The sequence below is a fragment of the Thamnophis sirtalis genome, unplaced genomic scaffold (assembly GCF_051295495.1).
Source record: "Thamnophis sirtalis isolate CommonGarterSnake01/CBP01778 unplaced genomic scaffold, rThaSir2_p1.2 scaffold_2, whole genome shotgun sequence".
Classification (NCBI taxonomy): Eukaryota; Metazoa; Chordata; class Lepidosauria; order Squamata; family Natricidae; genus Thamnophis; species Thamnophis sirtalis.
The window spans coordinates 85266333-85291002 of record NW_028261382.1 but is presented as its reverse complement, the minus strand read 5'-3'; the positions used below and the strand labels follow the sequence as shown (position 1 = coordinate 85291002).

The window sequence follows — 24670 nt, the reverse complement described above, 5'->3', positions numbered from 1 at the left end:
CACCCTTTTTTAGAATAGAGAGCTCACTAGAACAGCTTTGTTCTTTCCTGATTGTTTTTGAGGGCATGGGGAAACCACGTTATAGTTTTTATTTTACAGATTTCTAAAATAGTGACTGAGCTTGCACAACATGAGGGCTAAAATGGGTCTTGGCTATTTGTATTTCAGAGCAATAGGAAAGCCAGTTAGTTCAGCCCATTTATAGTTCAGTGTTCAGGAATTCAGGCAATTGCGATCATTTGATAAACCATAGTTAATTATGCAGCAGAATGTTGTACAAACATGGCTACCTAATTTGATAATGGATATCAAGTAGCCTAAAATTTATTTCATGAAAATAGATTCATAGGTTTAAGATTATGCATGACATGATTATACATGTTTCCATAAGCTAAAATATTCTTTTGTTCATCTATCAAACTTTGCAGGTCTTCTCTATGGTAGGTCTGATGATATCCATCCTACAGACCAATCTTCCTCCTATATTATGTGTAAGATTGCAGTGCTGGCATATTCTTTTGATTTTCTAGTTACTAGAAAATTATTCCTTATTATTATTGCCCGATTCCTGGTTATTTTACTGGATGGTTTATATCCACATGATCCCAAAAATGTTTAGCTGGCTTTCTTACCTCCAAACGGCGGATGATTTCCCGAAGTGGAAGAGCGGACTCATTTCCTCCAATGAAAGTCGTAGTTGGCAAGTGAAAGACTTTGTCGAGGTCCGATTCATGTAGGCCATAAAACCCTGCAGGATTTTGTATAGGTAGCAGAAGGCAAAGGAGGATTGGGGAAGGTGTTCAGTTCAAGACAGTCGTTACACAGGAACCAGGTTTTTGGTAGAGACGGGGGAGGGGCAAGAAAAGCAGCACAAAGTAAGCATGAAGGAGGTTTGTATGAACAAAACATAAGCAGGAATTAAAATATTGGACAGGTAAAGTGAGAACAAAAGAAGTATAAAAGTCACGCAGCATATGAACGTAAGAAATATACTTGCCATGAAAAATTGGTAATTAAACCCAGGGAAATGATTAACATGAAATTTAGACCTCCACACATACATTTGTAGAACATAAGGGGTACAAGTACAGCAAACACATAGTGCCACCACATTCCACCACATATTCAAAATTAAAAAAAAAATGAAGCAGGAAATGAAGAGTTAAAGGACCAATTTCCCAGAACCAAAAGTATGAAAAGCCTCAGGATGATACAGGGTTCTGCAGAGGACTCTCCTGAATAGCTCACTACAAGGAACAAGGATTTTATATTGAAATTGTCTCTATGAAGACAAAACTTTCTGCAAGCCTCACAAACACTTCAACTTCTAGAAATCTCGAAAGTATTGAAGAGCTATTACCAAACATTCCTTCCCACACTGGCTACATATGTATTGTGTAGCTAGACCATAACAGGACTAACATTAACATATTTTTGCATCAGCTGCTGATACTTAAAAATTGTTCTGCAATTGATGATCAGAAAGATGACAAAAATGGAAATATTCAGAAGTGCCAATTCTGTATTGCAGCCTAATGAGAACAAGCAACTACCATAGACAAGTTTTAAAATTATCCCTCACCTTCCCTTCAACTAAATGCTAAGCTATGAAAGATAAATAAATCTAACAGAGTAACTAAATTATCACAAAATACAAAAGAAACTAGAAAGAAGATCCTCAGTTGTATAAAAGGCCAAAATCATATAAATGCGGAATTCCTGATAGGAGATAATTAACAACCAGAAGAAGGCTAGTAAAGCTACTGGATTGCTGGAAGTGATATATGACTCCTGGACAGCAAATTCCATAACTTGATTGTTATATCAAGAAGACTTTTCCCTCTAGATTTCTACCAACCATGCATCAGATGCAGCAGGACATAATGGACCTCAACGCCTGAGGAAATATTGTGTAGGAGGCAATTCCATTCTTCTCATTTTAACAAGATTACAAACTCTTTGAAACAGATCAAAAAGAAAAATAGGGCTATCACGTAGAAAAGACACTCCATTCTTGTTTTAATATTGTTTGACACACAATGTTCATTCAGGTATACAAATCATTGGCCATCAATGATGTTGAATGATGGCAAAGAAAATAGGAGACCAATGTAATAGCTATACTGTATAGAAGCAATGTTTGGCTGGTTAATTCAGTACCTTAAGTAGAGAATGGCTTGTTTTTACAATAGACATTTTGGGTCCAAATCTACATTCAGCTACTTAGGACTCTTGAATAAAAGCTGAGATAGATATCTACTGTAATAATTATATTGTAGATAATTGGCCTGAAAAAACCCAAAAGTCGAACAACTGGAATCCTCATGGTGAGACCGGTTGGAAAATAGCGGGCTCCGATGAACTCCGCGAAAGAAGGACCATATTAGTAGATTAAAGGGAATTGTATTAATATTGTTAATGGTATGTATTCAATTAAGACATAAGGGGATTATAGTAACATTGCTAATTGTGGTTAATTAATTAAGGTAAATGTTCTCTATGTAAAAACTGAATTTGAAGATGTATGTTGCTTATAGATGAATCCAACAGATGAAATGTGAAATGATAATTTGGTTTAACCTTGAAGGGGCAGTTAGTGATATTGTCTATGTACTAAGAAGAAAATAAGTTTAAGATAAAAAATATGGAAACACAATAATATGGCTGAAATTGGAAACAGAACTATGATATAAAATGGATTATATATGAGAAGATGTAAAAGAAAAGACCAGGGCAAGACTTTGTTTATAAAATATGTCAAAATTTGTAATAAAAAATAAAAACCTTGAATTGAAAAACAAAGCCAAAAGTCATTCTCATTCTTAAGCTAAAACACAATTATATATCTTGGGAAATGTGATTGGAAGAGTTGTTTATTGTAGGCATCAAATTTGCACAAATGATGGAGAATTTTCTCAAAACCCTTCAGCATGTCAAAACATACCATTGCAATAAGACACTCAGATAAACTGCTGAACTGCCTTTACATTATAAATCGACATTGTTCCTTTCAATCATTAGATTAAAAACTACACATTTTCAGCTAGAAGTTTGCGATTAAAGTGCTCAGCTATTCTGCAAAAAACCAGAGCAAGCTTATGAAAAGATGGCACTTCATTTTTCTTTTAGCAATGCAGATGCAGTTGTGAACAACTCACACCCTAAATTCCACTATTCACAAAGAACTTTCTGCACAAAACAACACAAAAGTCAATGAATATACCTCAACCAATATAATATGTGTTCTGATGAACATCCAATTAACAATTACATTTCAACAGAGGCCAATGTGTTAAAGCACAACAAAGCTTTCTGTACTATTCCAAACAAGCAAACAGAAAGCAAATAAAGAGAAAATAGCTACCAAATTGAACCCAATGGGAGAGAACATAATTGACGAGCGTGACTGATGAAGCGCTTTGATAACACACACGTCTCCGACTGTTAACATTGAAAGCGATTCTGACGGGAAAAGACAAAAGACCAAAAACACTGCTGTAAAATGGGGCAAGTTGTAACTTTACCTACACTGTACATGCCCAGAGTCAACTATTCAGAGAGTCCTAAACTCCAGAAGGGTTAAACGCTCATTATTTGCATACCTCCTACTGTTAGCACTCTCAGCCGCTCCTTGAATGCAGCAAGATCTGGGGAGGGAGGGAAAGGTTGGGTGCAGAAAGGAGAAGACAGAGAAACTGAGTCAAAGTTAGTTTCTTTTTAAATTCCAAAGAATTGAGAAAGTAGTTGCAAAAAGAGAAAGAAAGCTTTTAAAAACAGCATCCGCACATACACAATAAAAAAAATCACCAAAGAAAAGGGAGTTAGATGACTGTATGCCAGGAGAAAATCTGAAGAATCTTTCAGAACCAGCCATATTGACCGCAAAGAGAATAAAATAAGCACAGCAGTTACACCTGACAGATAATGGCAGTTAAGTTACATGTTTTGGACTTCATTGCTTATGCAAATAGGGAAAAAAATCCTAAACATTAAAGTTGTTAAATATCGTTAGGACAAGTTCCCGGTGAAAAATCACAAGTGAACAAGTATGACAGAATCTAATACCCCTTCTACATGAGACTGTTAGGATTTAAGATTTTGTAAATCACTGCACTGACAAGGAAAAAGACAGCATGGGATTCACACACTTTATGCTACCATATCCTGTGCTATAGAATTGAACTGAAAAGTAACAAAGATTAGGAAAAGTTACAATCTTGTTTATGTACCTGAATCTTAAGTCAACAATCTATGCAAGGACAATTCTAGTTTTCCTATTCTTATTTATAATTTGTTTATATAAGTGAGAAACAGTTCAACTGAAAACAAGTTTATACCTTTGACTCTATAAATAGACAGAATTATTACTCTCCAAATTGTTACTGCACAAGAGAGAATTCAATTCTGTCAGACAAGATCTTCAACAATAATTTTATTGCATGTAGCCCGCAAATATAATACACTTGGATGTCTTGATAATACACACAGTAGAATTCTTTTCCCCCCACAAAATGTTTTGAATTCTGCAAATCTGCATTTAAAAATTGCTGGACAAATGAATAGATGAAAAGATTCAACAGCGACTAGGTTTGTAAACTTTAATATCAGATATAGGATATATAAGTTGTTAGGATGAGCTTTTATTTTGCTCTTGGTGTCTAACTGGTCTGCAGATTAGGGCAAAAATCCTATTATATTTTTAAGAAAAGGATATGGTGTTGCATAGAACTTGCTTTTTGTCCAATGCATATCTCATCCTGCCATTGACTTTTCACCACTATGCTGGAGATATGTCATTTCAGTTCCAAATAATTCAGCTAATTATGTGGTTTTTGAATAAGTGTATATGGAATCTTAGAAGTTCTGGATGATTCGCAGTATTATGTGTTCTGCATTGTCTAACAGAACAAACAAAAAAGTTGAAGTCCTGAAACCCCTTTTAAATTAATATTATTGAGATTTTAAAAGATGGGGCAATTAGGAGTTTCCTAAGAATAACTCTCCCAAAGCATGTGTCATGGGAATAGAATAATCTTTATAAAGTGGTAAAAAGACCTGAAATTATGATTCATCAAAATGATTATATGTCACATTTAGAATCTTAGTTTTTGTGGTACGGTCCCAAAGTCTTAAATCCCCCATTTAGAAACAGAAAACTTCAGAGGCCTCTGGGTCTTCCTGCTTCCTTGGCTATGAGATGTCTGTCTTCCTCACATTCTCCCAAGTATCACTTCAATTCTCAATCCATTACATATGGTAAGAGCAGGGACGATTACATTAACCTTGTTTTAAGAGGTTCTGATTTGTTCTGAAGTTACAGACTACTTTATCCTCAGTTTGGCATTCTACATATATGTTGGAATTTGATTCATAGAATCCCGTACAATCACTACACTGCCTGGAGAATTCTGGAAGTGGAAATCCATATATCTGGAAGGTTTTCTGGCTAGACAATGCTCTTTCAGATTAAAATGAAAATAAAGTGTGAAAAGGGGTAAAAGGTGAAACACTTAATATGAACATGATTTTGTCTATTGTTTGTAGATAATACAAACTTAGCTTCATTCTAAAACTGTTGACCAGGATAATAGTTTCAAAGACATTGCGCATCTCTTCAATAAACAATAGCAGCTGTTTGAAAGTTAGAGAGACAAGAGCAACCCTTATCTAAATCTTCCTGAACTAAAGTATATATCTATCAACTACCAATTATGAATGGCATCCACCACTCATGCAGTTTTGCTGGTCTGAATGTGTGCATATGGATTCAAGCAAAGTGTCTATTGGAAACTCTGCTATTGTAAAAGCCTGCAAATTTGACAGGAGCCAAGTGCAAAGCCACGGCTATACAAGACGGCTGCAATACAGTCTAAAAACACGCGAACTCCAGTCTTTCAAAATGGAGCCCAACTGTCATGTTTTTTGCTGACAAGAAGATCAGCTCCTTCAGAAGCTTGAGCTGAAGCTGCCACCTCCAAAGGCAATCCCAGCGACTCTACCTAGGAGAGGGAGTCATCTGGATCAGTTACTCACAAATAAATGATTAATTTGATGTGCATCCAGGAATTCTCGAAGGGAGGTGGTTAGACACAACTGTCCTCGCTGAGAGACTGAGTTAAAAACTGGGAAGCCCTAGCAACAGGGGAGTGTCCTAACAGCTTTGACAGACTCAGTCCAGTCAGCGAGCAGACTTGTTCAATTTATTCTTGGATGCTATCTCCACCTAGATGGAGAATGGCTTTGAAGACAGGATGAAGAATTGCTTTCAAGGCAACAATGATGTGAGCCTGGTCAAGAAATTGAGAAAACGACTAAGAGAAGTCCTTCCCTAGTTCATATGGGGATAAAGAGATGGAGGGGGAACTATATTCAGGTTTGCAAGATTCTGTTATTATAGCTGTTATAACAAAAGCAGTGTTGATCAATATGGTGTTGAATTTATATAATACACAGGTAAAATAAATAAAATATAATCCTTACATTTTTTAAAATCATCTCCTATATTCAATTTTTATTAAGAAAAAAATTATAATTTCTACATTCTAATAAAATATTAAGGTAACAATTTGAACCATTCAGTAGATCTGACAGAAGACAAAGGTAATGCCCAGATGAAACTACTTGAAATGCCCATTACATACACACACGCACACACACACACACACACACACAATTCAGAAGCCACCATCATTCCAGTGCACTCAAAATAGTTATGCCTGCCTAAGGTGAATCTTAAATCGTTGTGAAATGTGGAAGGAATTCCACAGTATACCCCCTTCCCCCAACATTGGGGATCTGTTAAGGCCTGGTAAAACCTTCTGGATTTTGGAGTTCTGCTTAATGTACCGGGGGCAATAACTTCAGAATGGAGATTTAGTAAAGCAAACTGCGCTCAATGTGTTCTTAGATATTCACCAAAGTTATATTGCTATTTTATTTAATTGTATTTATTTAAAATATTTATATAGTACCTCATCTTTCAACCAACTCCAATTTTCTCAGATGCTTTCCATTTCACCGATACACACATACACCATCTAATCAGTACACACTGTCAATTCTGAATGAATCACATCATTTATTTTACATGCACAAATACTCTAATCAAAATTTAGTCTTGAAAGGGGTTAGTTGTCATTATTGTTACTCTATTCTAAGTTAGAAGCATGCTACTCAGAAGCATTTGCAGAGCCAGATTGATTAACCTGTGGAAAGCACCAGCAATCAGTAATGCTCAGCCACCACATCTTGCCCTATACTGAAGGAAAAAATAGTGGCCATAATTAACAAACACAGTGAGCTCCACTGGAAAACCAAATTCCAAGTATTGCTCAGCAAGTGCACCTTCACCTGAGAACCACACATGCACCTCTCCAGCCAAGGATCTGTTTCTTTTCAGTATTTTGATTAGATGTGGGAATGCATTCCAAAGCTTCCTTATCATGATCACTGATGGAGTCATTAGTCAAAGTTGAAATTGTGTCTATGTATTTCCTTAGCTATGCAGCATGCCCTAAATCATGCATTGACCTGAAGTGAGTGAGAACGACATGAGGGAAACTTGTCTCTTTCCCCACTCCTTCCTATAATAGCCATCAGTACCAAGCTCCAAGAAGTCACCAGAGCTCTAAAGAAGAGCTCTGTTGACCTTTAGAATACTTTCAGTTTAAGGGATGCTTATGTGTCCGTCACTCTAATACACTCATTTTCTTGGAGTGGCAGAATATTCACAGTTGCTAGTCACACCTTCTTATAGCTGGACTCCAAATCACAAGGACTGTAAAGAGGAGACTGCAAGCAGTCTCGAACTGGGGATGTAATTATTTGAGGCTACAGTGGTAAGTGACTAGGGACAGATAAACGCTGCCAACATTCCTTTTTTTAAAAAAAGTGATCATTAGAAAGGAAACTTAAGACTTTTCCCTTCAAATTTAGTGAAGCAATCTATCTAGAAGCTGTGAAAGTGAGAGAGGAGCCCAAGCGATGCGGCACTAGCTGCTTTTGGGAGCCCTCACCCAGTTTGTCTGCGGAAGTGATAATATCAGCTGGAACGGAAGAGTCCAGATCAGCATCCAAGATGCCCAATGGATCGAGCTGGGCTACATGATGCCCTCGAATCTATGAAATGGGCCAGAAATGAAGAGGATAGTGGAAACCAAAAGAGGGAATGGGGGAGGGGGGGAGAGATGGAAAGGAAAGGGGTATAAAAGTTAAACGTTGTATTCAACTTGCAGAATAATTCTCACCAATGTTTGGCGAATCAGTTACTGTCGAATCATCAAAATTTACACAACTAATGCCGAGAGGATCAAGCTTGGCAATGTGGTGACCCCTGACCTAGAAACAACAACAAAATTAGTCACGAAATTAGGCAACAATCATCCTCCCCATTGCAGGAATATTGAATTTATCCAAATCCACGCTGTTGTATTTCAACAGAATTATGAATTTATGAAAAACTATCTTACATTTATATACAAAAGTATTTTTTTCTTGAAGTAAGAAAATTTGATGTATTTAGTAAACATCTTGTGACAGTACTTTAAAATTTCCCTTCGTTTATTTAAACTGAAAAAAAAAGAAAAAAACAAAAAAAAAAATAAAAGGATATATACATTTACATGTACATATACAATTTTATACAAAAGTTTCATGAAATTATAACATAAATTATAATTATAACTAAATAATTGACATACAATTTATTGCTAAAAGCAACACATTTCTACGTTGCAAATAGTATCAAGTCTTCAGACCACTAAGTAATTGGGGCCATAAATTTATCTTTCCAGTGTTGAAGACCAATTCCCTTAGAAATAGGAAGGACTTGGGAAATCAATTTCTTTTGTCCAGTGGCTAATTTCTATATATAGATACATAGCCCAAATGGATGTGGACATCTGAATACAGACATGCACACACAAAAAGAGAAAGAGAGATAGACTTCTTCACAGAAAAAAAACTAAAAAGAAACACAAGGGAAAATATGTTTGAGGGAAACATTCTCATTGCATCACCAACAATACAATAAATTCCATTTTAATACAATGCAATTAAGTCCAATAAATCCAAAATATTATTCTTTATTGAATAAGCCTTAGTTTAAGATCTGTTGAAATAAGATGTTTAGACAGTATTGCAAAATGGAGATCTTTGCTCCTTATTTCATTCAATCTACTATTTGAGTATCACATTGATTTGTCCGCAACAAATATTTAAATGTTAATTATAGGGTTATTCACCATCATATTTTGTGAAATGATGCCAATCCTAATCAATATACTTGAGGTTATGAATATTATTGTTAGGCAGCAAAATATTTATTTTTTTAACATAGGAAATAGACTAATAAAAGCTCACCACAATAATGTACATTTATGGCTCATTATAACAACGCTCATTTGGAAAACAGAAAAACAATTTCTGTAGCCAATGATTACAAGTTTATTCTGAGACAGTCGTACAGAGAATGTAATTTACATTAGCTCAATTTAATTCTAATTCTCCTGTTTACTGGGTTTATTGATTCTAATGTTGGAAAATAACAACAGAGATGAAGCCACAAGTGACTGGATTTTTAACACTGTCTGTGTAACTGATAGAAATGTGAAGAAGGTGAATAGATAAAATCTTGGGTGATGTATTGTAATTTCTTCATTTGTGTACATACTTCTTAGTCTAGCAAGGGTAGAACATATCTTATTAAGACATAATGATTTCTCTGGAACTGATTCTGCTAAGGTATTTTTCTCTATATTTATGTACAATATTTTAACTAGAAATCTTTTGTATAAACTAAACTTTAAGAAAATCCTGTCACCTCTCTCTTTGTAATAATAAAAGGTCTCATGTAACTGTTCTCATAAAAACAATTTGGGCAATGCAATTTGAGTGGCAGGACCAGTATGCAGATTCAAAAATCAATGTTATATCTAGAAATATGACTAAGTATGGTAGCTAGCTTACCTGATCCACAATGAACAATTTTAACCACAACAAAATTATTATTTTCCTTTTAGTTTTATAAATAAGAATAATGTTCTTATTATTCATATATTTTTATAGAATTTCACTGAAGGTATATCTTTCAAACTGTGCTACCTCAAAGCAAAACTTAATTTTGTTATAAGGAAAAATTGTTTCTAAAAGATGCTTATGGAACAGGGCTCCATATACCTGATTCTTGACAGCAATGGAATGTCCCATCTGGGATTAAGAGACTATGCCAGATGGTCTCAAGGGCAGAAGATTTACCCAGTCAGATTATCACTACTCTATTAAGTTCCTTTTTTTTTTACTCCTGCCCATTGTAACAAGTCAATTAGGTTAATTACACAGATTAAATGCTGCATAAAGGCACTGCATAAAACTGCATATTGAAAAAGCTGTTTCATCTGACTTTTTTTTTTCTGAAGCACTGTAAGTGATAAGTCTCAAAAGTTCAGGTCCGTTCTTCTAGTCAATGAATCTTTTTATGACTAGTATTACTGTATAAAATAAAACACATATGTGTGAATAAAGCAATTTACCACAGCAGCTATTTGATTTTAAAATGTGAACAATATAATGACAGAAATCATATTCTTAAGTCGGCAATTTTCTGAAATATGAAGCTGTTACACATTTTCAATTAATGCTTTATGATCCATCTCAAGGAGAATAGAGAGTAGGAAAAATGAAGTAACAAAAACCAGTTTTAAATCAAGGGAGGAAAAAAGGCTTTGAAAAAGCTTTGAATACAATAATATGCAATTAAATAACTTTTTCAAATCTGTTCAATTTTTTAAAATATTGTAGGAATCTCCTAAGATCTTAGCAATTTTATTTGCACAACCATACTAAAAAATACCCGAAATGAAGTAAGAAATGTCAATAAGACTAAGAATTAGTCCAATGATCATATTTGACTCAACCTTACTTCCTTCTGAGGTGGGTAAAATGAGGACCCAGATTGTTGGGGACAATATGCTGACTCTAAACCGCTTAGAGAAAGCTGTAAAGCACTGTGAAGTGATATATAAGTCTAAGTGCTATTGTTATTGTTATTTTTTTTTAAAAACCACTCGAATATGAACTAAGACTAAATCCTGCTATACTGCATTTCTATAAGGATGCAAATGCCCTCCTTATTATTCTCTATTTTACAAAACAATCTGAAGCAATTCAGATTATTCTATGTACAGATGCTATTATAAGGACAGTGTGATTCAGTTTCTAGGAGTGTGCAAATTTTGCTCTACTGTTTGTAAAACAAGACACACAACCAAGCATCAGTTATCTTGCTCATGTTTTGGTTTGTTTCATTTGTTATACCTCTGGTTCAGTGATTGGAATAAAAAGTAAAGCAAGTTGACCAAAAATGCTTCATTCTATTTAAGTTTAAATCTTACATCTGAAACAATAATTAGTTACCACACATAAAATTTAAAAATAAACCATTAAAAAAAAAGAAAACCCACACCCTTACCTGATATGCCCTGATAAGTGATTGGACTGCAAGATGATCTTCCACCAGCTTATCTACATTTGGCTGTGCTTGAACCAGAGACTGTGCCAGGGTTGATAGGCTGGTATTTAATAGAGGGGGGCTTTGGTAAGCAGTACCTGGAGCAGCTCCAGCATTGGCATTGCGAAAGAATATGTCCCATGACTAAAGCAAATAAAAATAAAAGTCCATTTTATAGGGAATTACTTCTCCAAACAACTTATATCTATTTTAACAAAATCAAATTTCTATAACTTCTATAGTAGTACTACCCAAAATGTAGTTAAAAGCCAGAGTCTTACTGTCTCCCCTTAATTCATTTCATATAAGATTTGTAGAGCATATCAACGATAGTCTTTGACTTACAACTATTCCTTTAGCGATTGATTGACATTACAACAGTATTGAAAAAAGTGACTTATAACTGGTCCTCCCACTCACAACTACTGCAGCATCCCCACAGTCATGTGAGCAAAATTTAGGCCCTTGGCAATTGGCATGTACAGTATTTATGATGGATGCAGTGTCCTGCTGTCATATGATTGCAATTTGTAACCATCCCAGTCAGATTCCAACAAGCAAAGTCAATGGGGAAGTCAGATTCACTTAACTACTAGAGTTATTCCATTAATAACCATGAAAAAAGGTCATAAAATCAGTCTGAATTACTTAACAACCCCCTTGCAACAGAAATTCTGGTCCCAATAGTGGTTGTTAAGTCCAAGACAACCTGTAGAAGAAAAAAGGATATCTATCTGGAAAATAAAAATAAACAGATTGAAATAGACAAAGATCAAAATCTGAAGAGTTACATCTCTTTCTCTGTTTAGTCCAATTTGAAAGGCAGGAGTTTACAAGAATACACCAAAAACAGTTCAATGCATCTCTAGTGTTGTTGTACTGATCAAACTGTGAAGGCTAATTGAGCACAGCAAGGAAAGTAAGATTCATAGGTTCCAATAGGAACTTTAAAACACCTGCATGATTACTAAAAAAAAATTTCAGGCTTGCTTCTGACATATATATGAACGAAAGTTAAATGGAAAAGCTATGCTTAGGACCAGCATTATGTTCTTGGAAATCAACAAATAACCAAACACAAAGCAGTTACCAAATGTTGCTAATTATGTACATATAAGAAATATATTTTCCATTCTATGATACAGGATTTTGCCCTGGTTAGTGTTGGTTAGGAAACAATAGTAACAACTCATACACAGATTATTTTAATAATCTCACTTCTTTACACTAAGAGACATAGTTTATTCATATTCTCCCCCATTAAAAAAGATTAGGTTCTCAAATGAAATTTAGGTAAGAAAAAAGTTACTTTGCTTCTCAAATTTAAATATTGCCAAGTTCTATTGAATTTTTTTACCTTTAGCTGTTATACAAGTCGTATCCATGTAAAATGGGCAAAAAATAAATATAGGAATCTGATAATCATATGCACTATTGTCCCGAAGGTGCTTTTTATGGAGATCCTCAATCACCCAGGTCAGGGTTATTCCAAAGATGCTTTTTTCAAGAGACAACTGGACTTTCTGGTTTTTCTTTGAAGACGTTTCACTTCTTATCCAAGCTTCTTGGATGAAAAGCGAAAAGTCTTCAAAGAAAAAACAGAAAGTCCAGTTGCCTCTTGAAAAAAGCACCTTTGGAATAACCCTGACCTGGATGACTGAGGATCTCCATAAACATATACACAATTATTAAAAAAAGGTTCATTGGATGTCAAAAGAGAAAAAGATATCTCATGAATTCCTGCTAATTTCATACTGTAGTGGTATCATTCCCCATTTTTTCCTACTGATACTATTTTCAGCTTTATTTTTTTTATGTAAACGGTGTATCACCCAACTACTGTATTCAAGACAAAATCAGGACATACCAACATTAATCTTGGGGGAAAAAACCAGACTCTGGCTATGATTGTGCAGTGCTTCAGATGTGATTCACAAACAATAAAAAAGGTGGCAACAATCTGCAATTTTTTAAAAGAATGCTTCCTGAACTTTTCCTTCATTACCAAAAACATGTTCAGGTTCAGAAAACAGTTTCATGTTATGGTTTTTATGAAGACAAGAGTGGAAGCTCTATTTCATGCACATAGGTGCTTGAACAGGGTAATAATTGCATCAGGGTCTCCTCAGCTACCACACCACAGAATATAAATTGTGAACTGTTAACTAGAAGATCTCTGAATAGTTATTTTTCACAACATTTTGTGCTGAATCATCTACTCTGCTAAACCATTAATAGGTTTGCCTGTTTTTACCTAAAAGAAAATCACCACTATCCAATTTTGTGTAATTTAGCTGGGTTTGAGAAGCATTGGTTTAAAAGCAACTACACCTTTTCTTGGGATCAAAGTTCTCTTCCAAATGATTCCCAAGGGGCTGCATAGCTTTGGACCCAGTTAATGCATTTCTGGTATAGTGGTTAAGGTTCCAGGCTAGAAACCAGGAGACTGTGAGTTCAAGTCCTGCCTTAGGCAAGAAAGCTGGTAGGTGACTTTGGATCAGTCAAGCTCTCAACCCAATTCCCCACCCGGCATTACTGTTGTGAGGAAAATAGGAGGAAGGAATAGTATTAGGTATGTTTGCCAATTTTAGTTAAATTGTAAAGCGGGATTAAAAATAACTAATAAATAATTAGCCCATGCTTTGTCATGACATAAAAGAATTTATCTTTTCAAAACCCCAGACAAAACAGCTCTCAGTACTCCTTGTTTTGATAAGGTTGCCACTTATTGCTTTGCCAGATTCAAAGCAGTGAAACATCAAATGAACTCACAAGTCCTGATATGAAACTTTGACCCCATTGCAATAAATTACTCAATTGACCATCATAAAATGTGACAACATATGACAGGGCATTGTGCTAACCAAACATTGGTTAGGACAAAGAATACTATTTCTTCATAGCCTCTCCACTATGGTCTCTATTTAATCAATACTTCATTAACAATTTAATTTAAAAGAAAATCTTTAGGAAACATAAAATGCAGCAATATGAAAGCTTATAATTATTCTTACAATACTAGGACTAGTGGCTATAAACAGGGCAAAGGAGAGGAAGCGCACAAAATGCTTAATTATATTTTTTATTAATACTCAGCTACTATAAATAAACCATGTTTATACTGCAAACATGTAAGCGCTTCAACTGTTGGTACCTAACATGATGCAAGATATGGCATGATGAAATTCATAATATTCAGCATCACAGAATAAAGAAAACCAAAATAATTTTTTGATCCCTGAATACCTGATGCTGCTATTAGGTATTCAAAATATGAGGGAAAATTAACTTATGAAACATTTAAAAAGAAAAAAAAATGCCTAAGCTGCAAGCACAGATATAGGTTTTTTTTTCTATAAAGGAGCATTCTAAATTCTTTATTTCTCTTCAATGGCTCAAGCAGTTCTAAATTGTTGACAGAAATGATTGTAGGAATACTGTTGATTCTAAATGCTACACTTGTGCATATTAATATTGTGCATATTAGTGGAACAGAGGAAATGAAAGCAACACAAAACCTACAATATAACATATAATTCATAGTTCAGACAATTATTACATGATCACTATTCTAAAGTACATCTCAAGCCATTAAAAAAACTATTCTAGATTTTACTGTTAATCTTGTGACTGCCTTAATCCAAGAGAAAAAAATATATATTTTGCATTTGTTCAACAGCACCATCCTACTTTCCTTCGTTCTCTTTCTGTGGAGGATAGTAGCATAGTCCAACTATGAATAGAAACTGAACAGAGAATAATAAACTGCTTCTACAGACATTTCCTGGTCTTCTGAAACAAATTAAACCTACAAAAAAACCACAAGTGCAGCTGAATTATAAAACTCTTTAGGACTACTAAGTCATTTCCCTGGCCAGGCTAGTTTTTGCAACCTCCTATTCAATATTCAATGATGATAAACTCTAGCAATCTGTGGAACGCTAATTATAAAGCAATTTCAGGAATTAGCATTGGATCACATTTTACTGTTGACAGGCTTAGCAAAGAAGTGATTAGTTAAACCAGTGGTCAAGTTATATGATTCCTCCCCATGTAGATGTTATATTCTTCTTTTACTTTAGGTAAGAGTGCAATTACATAGTTCAATTCAAAGATCGAGAGGTCAGTCAGGCAGTTTCCTTTCAATGATAAAGTAGGTCTTATTTCTCCAACCACCATCCTCCTCTTGATCTCAGCAAACAACTGTTCTGAGATTAGAATACCTGGCCTCTACCTCAAAAGAGACACGTGGTGAGTTAGGGCAAGGCTAAACAACTATTAAGTAAATCTTTTGCTAAGAACCCAAATATTCACATGTAAACAATCAGAGCAAATCTAATAGCCTCCTTCTGCCCCAAGGGAGAAAAACCTGGACTAGTAAACCTTCTCTTTAGTAGCAAACAATACTCTTAAGATTTGTTGAAATTCCTCTGCCATTCTAGTTTTCATTTTACCCATTTTTTAAAGGATAGGAAACAAAGCATTTGCAAATGTTGTAAAGAAAACATGGAGTTTTGAGTTAGGTGACACAGAACGGGGAATAGCCTGTATTAAATCCCTTAGATGGTAATGAAAATTGGCCAAGCTATCTTGAGAGTAGGGAGAACTTCTGTAAGTGAAAAAAACAGGGTAGAACATAGAATGGCATTTCATTTGATTTGGAGAGCCTGTAAAAGATTTGAAAAGCAGTATCATATGCCATGAATGATGTAAGCAGCATCCTATGCCAAAGAAGAGAGCATGGGAAGCTACATGTAACTCTCTGCTTATCTAAGTCTAAAATATTACAAACACTGCCCTTTGTCAGATTTGGTTCTATCAATTGCAGCAGATGACTGGGATTATGCCATGGGTTAAAGGCCTTTCCTAGGAATAAATTTCCGTCTTCTTACCTAGAGATCATTAAGTTGCGCAGGGAAGAAGCGTAGAAAAGAAGGAAGGTGATTTTAATGAATGTATGCAGGATCTGTTGCCTAAGCAAAAGGGGCTGAAGAATTTTTAAAATTCAGAACAAGGTAACATTTTGAAGCAGTTTAGACAGACTGCTCCTTAATTTGCTGAACTAAAAGGATGAGGTGGAACAGAATAATCAGACTTGCAAGTTTCTTTTATTACAGCCAATCTCAATAAAAATAGCTTTAGTCTGCCTGTGGAATTGAATCCTGGTCTGGTCTATCTAGTGGGGCTGACAGGAAGAGACAATATTTTCCGCTAATAATTTTAGAGACTGTGATATGCTAATGTAAAAATGCAGATGATCTAAAAACATTAAAAGAAAAAATCCAGATCGGAAGGATAATTACAGGAATGTATAGATATAAAAGGTATACTATACTGAACAAAATGATTACCCAAATATAATGAACAAGGAATATATTATATATAGCATAGAAAGAAAGTAGAGAGAGATGTTTTCAAAAGAATAACAGGGGGATGGGAAGGGGTAAAATATAACAAGTCTTTTATTGCAAAGAGGTATTGGAGAAAGATTCAAATGAAATTATAGAGTAAATTGTGTTTAATTATTGGAAAAAAGTGAGAGGGAGCATTTAGAATGGAGTTACGGAATATGTTTTTAAAAGTATCTCAGCATTCCTCACTATTGGCTGCTTGAGGCAGACTGAATCAATCATATTCAGTAATGTCTTATGGCAATAGGTTTCCCAATTCTGATTTAAAGCATCCAAATTGGGTGGGGGGGGGGAAGGGTTGGTCTGCTCTTTGATGAGAAACCTAGTTAGTTGAGTGGATAATATTGTACAGTGGCTCTTTTTATCCTGGTTTGATTTTATGATTTTAAGTAATCTAGAAACTATAATTTAGGTAGCATAGAAACATGTATATCAGATTTTATTTGCAAACCATTCTATTTTTCTCATTATACAGAAAATAAAGTCCAAAAGAGAACATTTGGATCTGAACTTTTATATTTAAATATGAAACTCTAAAAAATAGAGGGAGAATCCAAGCTGTATTTTCAGAATGTTTCCCTACCGAATAGAGGAACCTTAATTTCTACAGCACTTTATGGATGTTTATAAATGGTGTATATTCTGGGGGGAAAAGTGATGCAAATTATGATGCCCAGTAAGTAGCAATATTGTTTTATGATGCTTCATTTTTCAGTGACAGTTGGTGAAGTATGGAATCAGTGAAAAAATACAGGTACATTTCAATAGACCAATACCAGTCAATGTAATCAGCCAACTGAGTTTGTGTTATTTTGCATTTCTCCTAAATAGTCTATAGTATTTAAGTGCTTCAGACCAAAAGTTATTGTAATGCTTATCCATGAACTATCTCTAACATGAATTCTATCTCTATCTCTATTTCCCTTTTGCTCTGTCATAACCTTGGAAATTGCATGTTGAATTAGCCAGTTTTACAATGGTCAGCAGACCTGATTACTATGCCATAAATCTCTGACCTTCAAACAAGTCACCAGGTTTTTATTGTCTTATCTCATGAGGAAGGGACTACTTTCTCTAAGAAACGTTGAGAGAATCTATTGGTGTTGCAACTACCTTGAGTTGCGAACAGCAACTCAAAGTTCAAATATGTGATGATCACCAATTAAATCCAATTGAGAATTATGGACTTCATATCCTATTCCAGCCCAATTCTTTCTCATGGCCACATTTAGCTGTCCAATTCAAAGGATTTCTTCCTCAAAGCAGTAACCAGTACTGAGTCCTCTATTATATAGTTTTCAAACAAAGCAGTAACCAGTAATGAGTCCTCTATTATATAGTTTTCAAACAAAGCAATAGAAAAATAGGACCAGCTATGCATCTCATAAGGTCGTTTTATCCTCTGGTATGTTGTGGCATATAAAACTGTTAGCACCAGCTACAGCTAAATAATATCAGCCCTTGTAAACTGTACCTTGCACTAGTTCTTGAATTTGGTTTGAAATAATAAAATAGTATAAACAGTATAGAGTCATTATACAACAGTACAGAATATAAAAATATAAACAGTATAAATTTTCTACAATCCATAATCCATTTCTATTACTTCAGAAGCAAAGATCCACAGATGTTTTGTGATTCCTCAGATAATAATGAAGGGAAATTGCTCTTTTTTGGTATCTTTGACAAAATTAGGAGAATAATTCTTCAGAGGAAGATGATCACAAACTTCACAAATTTGTTCCAATGTTGCCTTTCTCATCAATTCTGTGCTGTGTTGACCATGTTTCCGTAGAACTGGAATGAATTGAAAGGTTCCAGTATCATCTTCAAGGTGGAGCTTCTGCTATGGCCAACTCTACTAACCTGAGAATGTTTAGCCTTAAACCATGAGTACCAAAGGGCAGAAGAAAAAGCTTTATTCTAGGGAGGCTACGCCTTACCTTATGTACACTTTTTGGATTTTCCAACCAAGCATAGTACATTTCCTCCACATAATTTGAACTAGTCCCACTCAAAAATGGCTCAGCAGCAACAGGTGCACTGTAGCACCTGATCTGCTGAAACGTCCTTGGTGCTGGTGGTGGTTTGTTTTGAGAAACTGTCTTAATAGTCTGTGAGGCAGTCAATGGCCTTAGCTTACTAGCACAAGTCCTTAAGTGAAACATTTTTGTCCTGCAGCAACAGACAGGTTCCTGTTGGGAAAAAAAAACAAACAGAGTCAGGGATTAAACAAAAGTAAATAGATTATTAAATTAATCAAGCAGTCAACACAAAGACTATGTTGATTTATATTTAGAGTCTTTCACTATTCACATGGAGAATATAAGAGATATGGTGGATCTGATTGAGAATCCCTCTAGTTCATGCTGTTTCCTTATCCCAAAAGCTTTCACTTGTAGAACATGTACAATATTTTCCAGACAGCATTCTCTATCTACCATCTATTCACACTCGTCCAGGTTTCCCCCATGAACTCTCAATGAATCCATTCACTATTTCAATGCTGCTAAATAAATAATAACTGTTTCAATGCTAACTTTCCCTTACTAAGAGATGGCTGTCACACAATACAAGGCAGCTTGAAGAATTCCAACATGAAACAGTCCAAAATAGTAATAGTGTTTAGTTCTTCAACAAAAACAGTAACAATCTTAGGACTCCTTAAAGGATAACTTAAGTTTATTATTGTCTATATTTTAATGGCTCACAGGCCATATTATTAGAGGAAATATATTATATTACTAGCTGGATATCTGTGCTCTGCTATGAAACTATGTGATCGGGCCTATAAATTGACACTTACAGCAGAAGCCTCTCCTCTCCCCCTTCTCTCCCTCATCTGGCCCCACAGAGACCTCTCTTATCTTATCCCCTTCTCTCTCTGTAAGATTGGTCTCACAGAAGCCTCTCTTATCCCTCCCGCCTTCTCTCCCTCAGGCTTGTCCCACAGAGGCCTCTCCTATGTTATCCCCTTCTCTCCCTCAAGCTGGCCCCATTGATCCTCTCCTATCTTCTTCTCTCCCTCAGGCTTGCCCAGAAGCCTCTTCTATCCTATCCCTTCTCTCCCACAGGCTTGCCCCACAGAATCCTCTCTTATCCTATCCCCTTCTCTCCCTCAGTCTACCTCCTTAGCATCAGGGCGTGTTAATCTACATATAAAAATACTGTATAAGAAATACTAATGATCTGATGGTCATTTCAAAAAAATCTTTCTTAGCGAGCACCTAGAAGCCAAGAGGAACATACATGCCAAATTTCAAGTTTGTAGGCTTTACAGTTCTGGAGATTTCGTGATGAGTGAGTGGATTTGGCTTTTATATATATAGATTCACTCATCCTTGTAGTCAGTAATCACTACATCCTGATTTCAGTAATGTGAATTCAATTAAAAAAATCATGCTTCAGTGCATCTGGGACTATGAACATAGTACCTGTTTAAAAAATCTTTAAAACACCTGAATAGTTTTGAAGTTGTACACTAAGCTGGGAAAAGTTGCAACTATTTTAAAGAGGTATTATGTTTGTGCTCCTTCATTCTACAAAGAACACATTTTAAAACTGAATTCAAAACTCTGGTCACTACTAATAAACATACTGTGCAACTAATAAACATATGTGCAACTATCAAAAATTACTTGTTTCTAGTTACTATACAGTATTTATTAGACTTAAAATAGTTCATAGTTTATGATAGATTTTAACTTGACTTTTAAAAATTTTAAATGAAGTTCATTATAAAAATATTCTTTGAAACTCGTTGCTTTAGCTAAATCAGTTATTTTAAAATCTATTCATTTCTCAATCATCTACTTAACTTAATTGTTAAGTGTATCATGAATATAAAACTAATCAAAGATTCTATTTAAATTATTAAACTATAGAATACTGCCATGCTTTAGTTTCCCTTGAGATAATAGTTTTATGTTTATTTTAAATATTTAATTTCCTTGGGCCCCACTGATAAATATAGATATACAATATCCAAACAATACAAGTTGCTTTCAAATCATTATCTTAATTCTTAGTAGGTAAGCTACTGTTCCAGGCTCATGATTATCATGTGCCTATTTTCAATAATCATATGGAAGCCTAATTTTACTGGTTTTGCAACCCAAATCAAGCATGATTGTTCTGGAAATTAGAAAATGGAAACCTTTATTTAAAGCAGTATTTGAAAAAGAAAAAGGAGAGTTTCTTGGCAAATTAAATTGTCAAATTAATTTACCCTGCCATTACCCTTTAACAAGAGGCAATGTTATTGGCTAATTCATCTGAATGGATACAATTAATACAAAACATGATTGCTACATTTGCATCTGCTCTATCTTGATACCACTATTTTACTCCATAATTTGTCTGAAGATGAATCCTTCTAATTTCATGGAGGAAATATGTACAAACACAGTATTGATAGATGAGACCAATTGGGATAGAGGTCTTTAATAAACGTACAATAATATGCTCTTGAACATCTTGATGATACTCTTACACATGTGACAGAAAGCTGGGTGCAAGGAATCAACTCTCATTCACTAACTCAGCTGAACCATTTTCAAGATCCCTTTACAAAGAAAAGGAGCATTCTGATGACTTCCATCCCATTCAGAATTTTTGTGGCTAAGTGGGAATCACAGTCCTTTCTGTGATTACATACTATGAAGAATCCTAAGGTACTTTTAAGACAATTTATACAGTAGTATGACATTTTAGTATTAAAAAGTATGTTTGGAGGACACAAATAATACTTCCTTAAGCCTCTTGTTTCAAAGAGATCTACTTAGTTATAATACACAAACACCAATATTCATTTTGCCCTGGTTTAAATGTCATGAATAGTTAAAGAGAGAGCATACTGTCTCTAAGTGATATTCAATATTATATTCAACTGATAAAGTGAATAGTATACATCCCTGAGTAATCTGAATTACTTTACTAATAAAATGATCTGGCTCAATGGCAGTTCATTATGTATTTACACAAAAGGAAGAATGATGAGACTTGGAAAAACTACCTCAGCACAAAGCATACAGTACAATTTATTTAAGTCTATTTATTTGAAAACTACACAAGAAATCTGCAGCTCAGTCATATGGTTTGGTGGTTCCAGAACCAAGTTCTCATAAAAGGGCACTGCAAGCTTCCGTTATCATTATTGTAAAGAGATCACCGAACAACACAAGGACAAGAGAAGCAGCATTTTAAAGTAGCTCTGAATATAAAACAAGAAATACAATTGACAAGACTTCATCTAGCCTGATAAGAATCTATGCAAGTTTAATAATTAGGACCTTATACGTGGAACAACAGACACTTACAATTTTCCATACAGTAACCTATATTTTAAGTGAGATAAAATCTCATTAGTTGAGATTTCCTTCCTTATAACTAACTACACAAGGAAGGGCATCTCAACTGAACACTGTGACCTTGGCAAAGAAAACTGTATACGGAGGTAACTTTGTTTTTCCATGAGGTATAGTAACCACACTGGCTATTTCTGTCATTTCTCCTTCTTGTAACTGAACCAAATGTCCAATGCTTACCTCTTTATCTTCTTCCTGCAACATGCACCAAATACTAAGTGCCTAATATATACTGACATTAATAGTATATCTGCTATTGGCTCAGCCTTTTATTGTCTTTAACACACTTCTTATCTTCTAGGGCCCCTTACAACACTTTGACTGAGTTCATGAAACACTATAAAACTACCTTTATGAATCATAATTGCTATCTTCATATAACATATAATATCACAAGTAATATTATAGTTTTAATGCAATGGCCTGAGTCACACAACTGACAAAGACAATGGATAAGTTCCCACAGGAAGCTGAAGTACAGATTCTGCTAATTTAATTTTAGTTGAGCACAATGTGTTATGCACAAAATGACAAATACTATATGGTACAGTGGTTAGGTTCTAGCAGGAATGGCTCAATTTACAGATGTTGTGGAGTGCCTTCAAGTCGATGTTGACACCTGGTGACTGCCTGCAGTTTTCTTGGCAAGGATTTTCAGAAGAGGTTTACTATAGCCTCCTTCCTAAAGCTCAAAGAAAGTGGCTGGCCCAAAGTCACCCACAATTTGCTTTTACCATTACACCAAAGTGGTTCTCTTATATCCATCAGTAATAATCAGTAATAATATTTGGCTAGGTTCCAAAGGACTTATTTTGTTTAAAGAATTCCCTGATTCTTACTAACCTGGTCAACATTTGCCCTTCACATTTAAAAGTCTGAGACTCAAACATGTATGGGGGGTATATTCTGTTGCTATTCATTATAGAATATTCTTCACAGGAAATTACAAATAGTGCCACTTTTAGTGGTTTTTGGGTGCCAATCAAAACTTTTAAAACAACTATTTATATTATTTCATTGTTACTGTCCCCCCAAATATCTTCATTTTATATGCTTCAATGTGTTACTTGAACTTTTCTCCCTTCACTTGTATGGCAAATATGTACATTAAAAATAAGGAAGAAGGGGGAGAGAGCCAGATATCCAGTCTTTACGAGAAGGCCAAATATTTTATTTATTTTACAATATTTCAGACCTATCCCAATCTGTTAGGCTTTGATGTGTGTTTAATTTACATTTTGATTCACTCGGCCACAATTTATTGAGTAAATCACAGTTTGCTGAATCCCCACAACATCCTACACCAAAGACCAGGACTGACAATCCATAACAATTCATATCAACGACTAGATTAACCACAAACATGGATGGGTGCCTATGGTTTGTGCTTAAATGTGCGTAGAAGTACCTAGATTCATACTGCATATATTTGGATCTCTACTAGGCAGAAAACAAGACTTTCCTGTAGATCAGCGCTTCTCAAACCTGCCAAACTTTAAGAAGTGTGGGACTCCAACTTCCAGCTGGGGAATTCTGGGAGTTGAAGTATACCCTCCTTTAAAAGTTGCCAAGTTTGAAAAACACCGCTGAAGGTCCCTGCTACACATTTTGCAGCCCACACAGGGATAACTAAGTGCGTATAGTAAAACTTTTCTATCAAAAATCACTGTCAGTATTGCTGTTTCATCAAAGTGGGAACTTCAAAGAGGTTTAATTACTGGCTTGGCCGCTTCCTCCCCTCCTTCCCGTGACTTTCATTCAAAATAAAATAAAAGGACAGGGGTGGGGGGTGGGCTAACCGAGCCCTCCGCCCAGAAACTGCCACACCTGAGAGGCCCCGGGGAAAGGAGTCCGGCCCGGTTCGGGCAAAGGCGGAAGAAGCCAACTCAGCCAGGCAGCCTGCCGGCCGGCATTACTCCCAACTAAAAAAAGGTGGGGGGAGGGAGGGGGGAGAGAGCGAGAGAGAGAGGGGGGGAGAGAGGGCGCATGCGCGGGATAGTCGAGAAGGCGCGCGGGGTCTGACTGACTGCCCGCTCGCCCATCCATCCACCGTTCCATCCCGAGCGACGTCGCCTCAAGGACACGCCGGCCTGTAGGACCGCCCTGGCCTCCGGGAAGGGCGGCGTTAGCCGTCGCCGCCCCGATAGTTTCTCTGCGCCAGTGGCTTTCGGGGAGCCCGCTTAGCGCCTCAGCCCCCAGTGCCCCCCTCACGGCCCGTTACCTGGCAGCGCCTCTTCGGTGTTCTCCGCCGCCCCCCGCGCGCTCGGCTTGACAGCGCCAACAGCCGGCCCCGCCTCTGCCGCTCACTACGTCATCACGCACGCAGGCAAGCCCTAGAGTTAGAAAGGGAGGGAGAAGCCTTTTGGCCTGATCTTGCAAGGATGGGG

The 24670-nt window shown here is 35.8% G+C and overlaps 1 protein-coding gene across 3 annotated transcripts in view; it reads right to left on the bottom strand.

Moving 5' to 3' along the window:
* OGDH (oxoglutarate dehydrogenase) overlaps window positions 1-24582 on the bottom strand; it is a 47716-nt gene extending 23134 nt beyond the window's left edge. The window contains exons 1-6 of one of the 3 annotated variants that reach the window (XM_014076536.2): window positions 24505-24582; window positions 18861-19112; window positions 11468-11650; window positions 8247-8337; window positions 3603-3647; window positions 633-748 (exon numbers count right to left, since the gene is read on the bottom strand). In XM_014076536.2, coding sequence (XP_013932011.1) covers window positions 633-748; window positions 3603-3647; window positions 8247-8337; window positions 11468-11650; window positions 18861-19085 — 660 coding nt within the window. In that variant the 5' untranslated portion in view covers window positions 19086-19112; window positions 24505-24582. Of the gene's footprint in view, window positions 1-632; window positions 749-3602; window positions 3648-8015; window positions 8119-8246; window positions 8338-11467; window positions 11651-18860; window positions 19113-24504 lie in introns of all 3 variants that reach the window. The other 2 variants (XM_014076535.2, XM_014076537.2) reach the window with 2 other exon arrangements.
* Window positions 24583-24670: the final 88 nt, after the last annotated feature.